Genomic DNA, 9,385 nt, shown 5'->3' with positions numbered 1-9,385 from the left:
GACAAGAGATGAATGGAAATCCTTATATTCCACCTGATATAGTGATACACTCAATGGACCCTGGATTTGCTAAAAATTCAAGTGCATTCAAGTCAACATGTCTGATTCTCATAAAGAAGAAATGACCGCAGGGAACTAGATGCATTATATCGTGAGAGGAAAGCCTGTGCCTGTTCCTAATCCGCTAAATCCATGCCTCGGATTTACGTAAATTACACACTCAATAATCACAGCTGCAGATCGCACGTCTTATCCAAATATGGATACATGAGCTTAAAAGAGGGCTTTGACGACTGGCTGCCTGGCCCTTGCCAAGTACCCCAACCCCATTCACACCCGAAGGGGGTAACTTCGGGTGTTGGGCTACTTGGCAAAGCCCGGGTAGTAACTTAGATGTGGCCCAATCTGAGGTATCAGGGATAGTCTTGGAGGAAAAATCATAGATGATGAACAAGGAGGAAGGGACATTGATATGGTCTTCAAGGAGGTCCTGGATGGTTAAACACGCTGGCCTCAGGCCACAAGGCCGCCAATACCCTGTTCACGATTGTTTTGAATTCATTTGATAATCATATTCTTACTCGAATATTCAATAGATAATCATCAGAACACTATATAATTCCTTAAGAACTTACAAATTCACCTTGGCGTGTTTCGCAGCAACAACGTGCTCCGGCGCTGACGATCAGCGGCGAATCGGGCCGATCGACTATCGGGCCAACTCCGAGAATTGACACACGCCATGGCTTTAACTGGAATTCCGGAGAAATTCAGTATATTGTCCCTGAATAAAAGGCATGAGGGGTCTATCCCCACTTCCCCAGCCCCCTGAGATAAATGCCTAATCTCCCCTTCCTTTGAGGATTGTTCTACGTACCTGGCGCTATCTCAAAGATGACTTGCCAACTTTCCTCGTTAGCTACGCTGCTGCTCCTAGGATCCTTCCTAGCACCAGTCAGCTCGACCAAGATTCCTGCTCAAGCGCAGTTGATCGACCAAAGAGCCTTCAATGTCCTGAACACGACTCAACCCCCGACCGAATTCAATGCGAAAAGTGTATGCGATTCCTCTTTTTCGGTCTCCGGTAGCACCTCGTACTGATCAATGCATAGCTATTTGTGCCTCCGGGATCAACAGGAGACAGTCTAGCACAAAAACCTTTCCATGTGTACGACAAGGAATTTTTGAAGATCATCGGAGAAGCTCCAACCCTGACCCGGATCGCGCACTCTCCAAAGGACCCCTTATTCCATGAGGCGGTTGTATGGTAGGTATCCCACACGTCAATCAAGTACAAACCAAGGGTATATTTAATCTGACTTTAGCTTCCAGGTCCAAGGAGACAGACGAAGTGTTTTTCGTCCAAAATGCAGGCGCTAAGAACGCTAGCACCGGTCTCAAAAAGTCGGCTATCATTGAGAAGATTTCTCTTGCGGACGCAGCTGCTGTCTCCCACAAGTCGGATGCCGTGGGCCTTGTTGATGTAACTACCGTTCCTTCATCGCCGACGGTTCTCAATCCCAATGGTAAGCAATCAGCTTTTTTTTAAAAAGGTCAAGCCAACTGACTGTGCTCCAGGGGGTACCAATTATCGGGGACAGATCATATTCGCCGGTGAGGGTCAAGGTGATAATGAAGCGCCTGCTTTGTGGGTTATGAACCCGAAGAGTCCATTCAACGCTACAAGTTAGTAAGAACCATCTTTTTGCCTTTCGGGGGTTAACAAAGTGACCTCTAGTTATCCTTAACAACTACTTCGGCCGCCAATTCAACTCCCTGAACGATGTTGCCATCCACCCGAAAAACAAAGACGTCTACTTCACAGATACGATCTACGGCTATGTACAGGACTTCCGCCCTGCGCCCGGTCTGCAGGATCAAGTCTACCGCCTCAACCCTGAAACAGGTGCTGTGACAGTTGTCGCTGATGGGTTTGACCATCCCAATGGTAAGGGATCAATGATGTGTACATACTCAAAAAGGAAAGTGCAACTAACACTGCAGCAGGTCTCACTTTCTCCCCGGATGGAAAGTACGCATATGTCGCCGATACCGGAATCGATAGCGGCTTCTTCGGTCTTGACTTCACCCGCCCTGCCTCTATGTATGTGCTATCTTTTCTAATGTTCCCTTTTTGGACTTAAAGCTAATTACAGACTGCGTGTTATAGCTACCGATTTGATGTGAAAGAGGATGGCACACTCGACAATCGCAAGACTTTTGCCTTTGTTCACTCCGGTGCACCTGATGGTAAGTCAAGCAATATACCTAATGTGGTTGAGGCTAATCTCTTAAAAAGGCATCCACTGCGATTCATGGGGTAACGTATATGCTGGCTGCGGTGACGGTGTCCATGTCTGGAATCCATCTGGCAAGCTAATCGGCAAGATCTATCTTGGATCTGGTACAGCTAATTTCAACTTCGCTGGAAAGGGCAGAATGGTAATCTGCGCCGAGACAAACCTTTACTACGCCACACTAGCCGCAGCAGGGAGCTATATTGACAGTGAGATGTAAGAACCGGCGGACCGCTTTTAGTTTTCTATATTTCGGGTCCGATCCTTGATATAATAGCAATGTCGGGTAATCTCACAGAATTGGCCTGCTATATTGACATGCGCCGAATTCGAAATAGTTTGTTGTATTACATATTCATAAAATAAAAGATGTGAGAGAGTATGATCCTTTCTCTCGGGTATTTACTCCACCTAGACATCATGCACGCCATCAACGATGTGCCGCCTGCGATGGCAACTCATGGATCATATTCTCGTCTCGACCAGCAAGCTCTTGCGGTGGTTGTGGCACCAGGCTTTCGGGGGCCTTATTGTAGTACTCAACAATGTTCGATCCAGGAACACTTGGTCTGGAGACACTCGATTCGGGGACACTCGATCCAGGCACACTTGACCCGGGAACACTCGACCCAGGAACACTCGATCCATGAACACTCGACCCGGGAGCACTTGACATTAGAGGGCTTGGGTCTATAGGTGCTCCTGTGCTCTTCTTTGCCCGGTTTCGGCGACGGAGTAGGAACCAGAGTAGACCAGCCAGGATGGCCAACCCTGCTACTCCGCCAACAACGCCACCAGCAATGGCTCCGGTATTGGACGATGACGATGACGATGATGATGATGATGATGACGAATTATCCGTCTCGCTTAGAGAGGTGGTGGTATCTGCAGTACTAGTAGTGGTCGTGGCGCTGGAAATTGTACTGGATATTGTCGACGATGGCAAGGCTGTTGAGGTAGAGCCTGTACATGGGGGTTAGAAAGTCGGTTCAAAGTCTATGACTTTGTAACAAAGGTCCAGGCCGCCAAAATATCACATACCATGATACCGGATTTTCAAGAGAGACATATTACTGTCCAAGGTGGATGTATCATTGGTGCAGCCGACAAATGAGTTCTTTTTCTGGAAAGCCTGCATGCCAGCAGCGCAGCAAAAGAAATCATTCGCCTTAAAAACATTTGCAGTGCTATTTGCACAATGTGTGTCATCAAGCAACTCGGAGCAGTCTGCGTCTGATGGGCAGCACTTCACGTTTGTTTGACCGGTTGGGCATTTCGTGCCTCCGGGACAACAGGCACGGAAGGGTGCCCAGGTTTGGCCGCAATCTTCTTCGGTGACGAGACAGGAGCCGTTTCTGCGGACGGACAGCCCATATGGGCTACTCAGCATATCCGACATCGGATCTGTCACTTATCACTCTGGAAATGAAAGGGAAAAAATGGCAGTAGATCAATTGAAGGTATAGAGAAATTAGTAGGGAGAGTGTCAAAGTAAGGTCTTCAAAAATGTAGAAACAGCTGGGGCTAAACCGGGGGCGCTTGGTGCTTATATTAGGCTGTTTCAAGGTTGGAAGATTGTGCCAATCCCAATGTCTGTGATAAACGTCGAAGGAAAGGGGGGCCGTGTCTATTACTAGCGCATACAAAACTTTGGAATGGGTTGGGGGCCGTTTTCAATTTAGCTGCATCATTATATACTTGTATATGAAATGGGCGGCGGGAAAAGAAAATGATACTATTGGCTATACATATTCACTCCACAGCTGGCATATAAATTGAAATCCTGTGCAAATCTACAATTTACCAAAGTAGGTAAGTAAGTTGTTTACAGCCTCGTTGGTAGTGGATACTTCACGGTTGCCCTCAATTGGATGTGATCGACGTTGTGTCCCCATCTCGTATAAGGTCCCGCTAACATGCCTTGGCGGCGCCAAGGGTACTGCAACTTATGTTTTAATCTGGCGTGGGGAAATGGGAGGGAAAGTATAGAAAAGAAGCAGAATTTCCAACAAGTTTGCACCACATACTTGTATACAAGTTACCACTCCATACTCCGTACAACATATTATATAAAGAGCTTGAGCCTCAATAGGGAAAATAGTGCTTTCACCGAAGTCAGTGCGGCTCAAGAGATTTTCTACTTATTGGTCTTTTTTTCTTCTTACAACCTGGTGTCGTTGAATGACCTATCAATATATATTCGCAGAACGATTCTGCAATGGCGTTGTCTCTTCCCAGTGCCATGTCATGCTCTGGCAAGAACAAGTATCACCAATAAACAGTAGCAACCTGGCATGAATTCCTAGTATATACCTAAAAGGCGATGCTCGGAGATAAGATGCTAAGGACCAAATCGAAGTAATGAAATCCCCATATTGTATACAAAGTACAACATAGAGTCATTCGAAGGAGTTTCCCAGATCGTTTTGCAAATTTGCGGGACCGGCCGTGCTCCTGTAAAATACTCCAATAAGGTGCCTGAGCGCTAAAACTGAAACTCAGTACGGAGTACGGAGTACCTATGTACTATGTAGGTTAGGGTGTCCTGTTGCATATCCTGTAATTTATAATCTCCGATAGAATTTAACAAAAGTGCTTCTTACAAATCCATCACCAGTAAAATTTTGTTGAGAAATCCGAGTAATTATATTACGTCTACTCCGTAGATATCTCTACATGGAAATTATCTCCGAGGCAACATGACGAGCCATACCTTACTAAAAAATGATTTATTCTCATATGGCCTTCTTACTGAGTACAATCTTCACAATCTTCATTGAATACTAACATGGTAATAGATGAAATGAACAAAGTCGACTGATTATTATATTCACTATGCTATAAACTTTGATTTTCTACAATGCTGGACTGCCTACTTCCGAGCTCTCTTTAGACTTCTCCTCCTTGACTGATTTCCACTCGATGCCGATAGCGCATATGGTCATACATGCACAAGCCACGCCCACATAAAAGACCTGGATAATCGTCGCATTATAAGCTGAGTATACAGCGCCCTTATACTCCTCTGGCACCGTGTTTACCAGGTTCAGCGTTCCCGCATCCAAAATGGAACCTGGGTCCAGCTGTGGGACAGTAGACTTGAGTTTTGATATCAGCTGGTTAAGGAAGATGTTTTGAGAAACGGCCAGCGCAACGATGCCACCGAGCTCCTGTGTGAAGCTCAGAACCACGATCGCGGTTGCAACGTGCTTTTCGGGGAGTACGGTTTGGATGGCCGTATAGGGCTGCTGGAAGGCTAGGCCAGCACCGACGCCAAAGAGGATCTGAAACCAGATCCATTCGACGGTCGAGGTGTGCTCACTGAATGATGTCATCAATCCTGCGCCCACGCTCATCAGGGCGGTCCCGGTGACCATCACAGGGGTGTAGTAGCCGAGCCATGATGTGATATTCCCAGCCACAAAGATGGAGATAGCGAAGGAAAGGGCAGTAGGGAGGTACATGAGACCAGATTGCAGAGTTGTTGCGTGTCGAATGGCTTGGAAATATATGGGAAGGTAAAATCCAAAGACGAAAAGAGACGCAGAGACGCAAAACATCGAGGCCGATCCAAGTGTTACGCTGCGCTGCCTGAGCATGTGCAGCGGAAACATGGCCTTGTCGCCTGCTCGTCGTTGGGCGAAGAAGAAAGCAATAGCCAGAGCCCCAGCCAAGACAAAGAGCACAATGATACGTGCGTTGCCCCAGGCATATACTGATCCGCCAAATTGCAGCGCAAGGATCAGACAAACGGTCATAGGAACAAATAGAAATATGCCTAGCAGGTCAAGTTGTCGCCATCTTTCCTTTGCTCCAAGATTGGCGTGCTCTGGCTGTGGAAGATTATTGACGAACAGCCAAATGGCAAGGATGTTGACTACCGCGATAGGGATGATGATATAGAAGCTGATTCTCCAAGATGAAAAGTTCGAGATTGTGCCGCTGACCAAAGGTCCAAATGCAAGCGCTGTGCATTCCATACCGCCTGAAATACTCTGATAGATAGGGCGACGCTTAAGGGAAGTTGTATTTGCAACGATGCTGACAGCTTATCAGTAGGATGGAAACGTCTCAGGTGTCAGGAAAGCTTACATGGTGCCACCTGAGAAAATGCCTGCACCTCCAAGACCAGTAATGGCTCGCCCTATGATGAAAGCAATAGAAGAAGGAGCTGTGGCGCAAACTGTCGATCCAATGGCAAAGACAATGAATGAAGCTAGGAAGATTGCTTTCATGGGAAAAATCGTGTAGAGCTGACCGAATGTGAGGACGCTTGAGGCCAGGGCGAGGATGCTTTTTCGCAAGGTTAGTCTCTAGGATCTATGGGACTACAATAAGTTTGGGAAACCCACTATGCAATTCCGTACCAACCAACATCGCCAATAGCCTTAAACTCATCGCTGATGAGTGGTGTCAGAGTTGTCACACAGCTAGTGTCCTGAAAAGCGAATCTGGTCAGCGCAAGACAAAGTTGCAGGAGATAGGAACGGCTCACGTATCCGACAAAAAAGTCTCCCAAGAGAATGCAGCTGTACACAATAACAAATCTGATACCCTTTGGGCGCTCTGGATTTTCAACCCCTTCTTCTGCAGATTCTGCAGCTTCAGGTTCAGCTGGCTTTGCGGACGAGTGGTCAGCGGGTTCACCGTGAGACAATAAGCCTCCAAAATCAATGGTTACATTAGGGGCTTTCGGGTTGTGGTTGGATATTGCTGATTTATGTGAGACGCGGTCATGGCCATCGCCAGTAGCATCGGCGGCTGACTTGTCGATGTGCCCTGATGTTTCTGGCGTTTCCGATCGCGATGAGTCGGCCATATGATGCTTAGTGTGGATTATAGACCTTGAGGAAAGGAGCGCGCAATATCAGTGCGACTTTGAGGATTCAAAGATATGGACAAGGTATGGTGGGAAGTGCGATGGGTCATAACGGCCAATGTCCCAATGCACTTTTTTGACCTAGTTTATCCCTGAAAATGCCTGATTGGTTCCTTATTTTAGATAGGCAGAAATTAAAATACCAGAATTACAATGACAGGTCTCTTATTAAGCAAAGTACTCAAAGTGCCTGAGTCCAATAAAATGAAGCTATTCCCACTATACAAAATATCATGCAACCCCCGGACCTGGCGATGGATGTATTTTCTTCTCTCCTCCATTCTTTACCTTTGGCACTGCCTGCGTCACCGATTTATGCTTACCTTAAGGTAAACCTCCGTCCTCCATCCAGTCTTAACACTATTGCTGAGTCTAACGCTGTTGCTTTTGTAGCCGCTTGCCGCTCATTCTACGAAGCTGAAACCGCAACTGTTTTCATCCGCATTTGCTTAGGCGAAGATGGTTAGTGAAACTCTCAATACCGCGTGCTCTTCAGATTCATTGAAATGCGATACTGTGAAACCTGCAAGAATGGTACCCTCTCATTAGTCGAGCCAGAATAAAGCAAACATCCATACTCCGTAGATAGCTTCATTTACAATACATTGTATAGAGCGGTCAAAAAAGCGGTCTAGAACCAGGCATCAACTAGGGCCAAAAGTCCATTGGGGCATTGGCCGTTATGTCCCTTCGCAGGGAGGGAAAGAGGTGGGCAGTGAAAGAAGGAAAACAAGTAAACACTCCTTGACCAAGGTACGTTATGTCAGCCTCAGGAGGTTTTGTCATTTTTCTCTGAAACGCCTTCTATTAATTCCCTCAGTTTCTAGCGCGTTGAACCTCCGAACTTACCTACTGATAAAAAGGTTTACCTAATTCATTTTGCCGCTTTAGTAGCATCGAAAATGCCCCTCTCCCCATTTAACCAGATGCCTTATCTAGGCTTGATATCTCACTGAGTTATCCAGTGAGGCTAAGATCAGCGCGGGCCGGTTCCGTCGGTACTCCGGTTCCTGAGGTGGAGAAGTGGCGGCGAAGCGCTACCCTACTATGAAGCCAACGACGTAATACTATAGTACTCCACCTCGCACACTCCTTTCTGTCTATGCATATGTATATTATGGAGCACCGTGCGAGCTAATCATGCTTTCGTCGATGCCCATAAGGGACCAGGGTATCATGAAGAGGCAGTGAATGCTTGCCGGCAAGCGTTCCCTAGGCAGATTAGAGAATTGGAAGTGCCGCCGATAGCCGAGGTCCCCACAGCTTCCCTTGTGATTTAACATCACGTTCGGGAAGCAAGAGATCATAAGAGTCCATGGTTATTCTCCTTAGGAGGAGGGGGAGGCCAAGGTTTACTTCATAGTGAGCAGCTTGCTCTTGACAATACACACTCATTTTACCACTTGCTCTACATAGTAAGTTCAGGTATCAAGTCATACCAGTTCCACTCAGTCCGACACACTCTTTCTCATGAAGACCCGGCACGTAACAATAGCTAAGTGCTTTTTCGAGATCTGGCTACTTAGCTATACGAGCGTGCTTAGTATCGATTTGGTGCTTCGAAAGCTTAGCGCCTAGGTATACATATCAGGATGAAAGGATCTCGGATATCGTAGAGGGAGAGAGACGACGGCTACAGGTTTGTTAAAACTATTAAGCAAGGAATTTATTCAAATGCACAGGGTTCTTTCAAAGCTGCTCTCGGAGAGCAAGTTTTTCGGACGCTAGGATCGATTGACGCATTTTGATTGGTTGAAAGTTATTGACTAATACCTGGTTATAGCGAATCTTATAACTATAGGGGAAAGGTGAAATAACGAAGTTCGTAGTAAAGGGGTAAATTCGTTATACTATGTTGTAGTTGACTAACCAGCTTTTACTGTATTAGTAATATATGAAAGAAAAAAGAGAAAAAAAAAAAGATGGGCCCGAGCCCGGGATTGAACCGGGGACCTCGCGCAATATTGCTTTGGGTGAACCCCTGGAGAGATTGTTAGGATTTGAAAGATATTATGACTGATTAGGTTGATGCTTACTAAGCGCGAATCATACTGATGAATTGTTAGTGGAATGTACTATGTTATAGTGGAGCTGAAGAGCTTCTTACCCACTAGACCACCCGGGCGATTGATGAAAGAGGGAGTGCTCTATTATCTCTTGACGAAATCAACATAATTTTCCTATAGTGTTTTCTTTGAGAAATTATGCC

The 9,385-nt window shown here is 46.3% G+C and overlaps 3 protein-coding genes across 3 annotated transcripts; 1 reads left to right on the top strand and 2 right to left on the bottom strand.

The window, feature by feature from the left end:
* Positions 1-894: 894 nt before the first annotated feature.
* PEX2_011960 (SMP-30/gluconolactonase/LRE family protein) lies at positions 895-2,517 on the top strand (the record flags this gene model as incomplete). Its single annotated transcript, XM_016738473.1, has 8 exons — positions 895-1,056; positions 1,113-1,267; positions 1,333-1,526; positions 1,579-1,686; positions 1,739-1,948; positions 2,008-2,104; positions 2,171-2,250; positions 2,300-2,517. The coding sequence occupies 8 exons, from the start codon at positions 895-897 to the stop codon at positions 2,515-2,517; spliced, it is 1,224 nt and encodes a 407-aa protein (XP_016602779.1).
* Positions 2,518-2,727: 210 nt separating this feature from the next.
* Positions 2,728-3,696, bottom strand: PEX2_011950 (uncharacterized protein; the record flags this gene model as incomplete). The annotated part of the gene is made up of 2 exons (XM_016738472.1): positions 2,728-3,260; positions 3,339-3,696. The coding sequence occupies 2 exons, from the start codon at positions 3,694-3,696 to the stop codon at positions 2,728-2,730; spliced, it is 891 nt and encodes a 296-aa protein (XP_016602778.1).
* Positions 3,697-5,152: 1,456 nt separating this feature from the next.
* Positions 5,153-7,116, bottom strand: PEX2_011940 (Major facilitator superfamily domain, general substrate transporter; the record flags this gene model as incomplete). The annotated part of the gene is made up of 3 exons (XM_016738471.1): positions 5,153-6,338; positions 6,390-6,590; positions 6,650-7,116. 3 exons carry the CDS (start codon positions 7,114-7,116, stop codon positions 5,153-5,155), a joined length of 1,854 nt encoding a protein of 617 aa, XP_016602777.1.
* Between the last annotated feature and the right edge of the window lie 2,269 nt (positions 7,117-9,385).

Source organism: Penicillium expansum (genome assembly GCF_000769745.1).
Source record: "Penicillium expansum strain MD-8 chromosome Unknown contig40, whole genome shotgun sequence".
Lineage (NCBI taxonomy): Eukaryota > Fungi > Ascomycota > Eurotiomycetes > Eurotiales > Aspergillaceae > Penicillium > Penicillium expansum.
The sequence above is the reverse complement of the archived record's forward strand: the minus strand, read 5'-3'. Positions and strand labels throughout refer to the sequence as shown.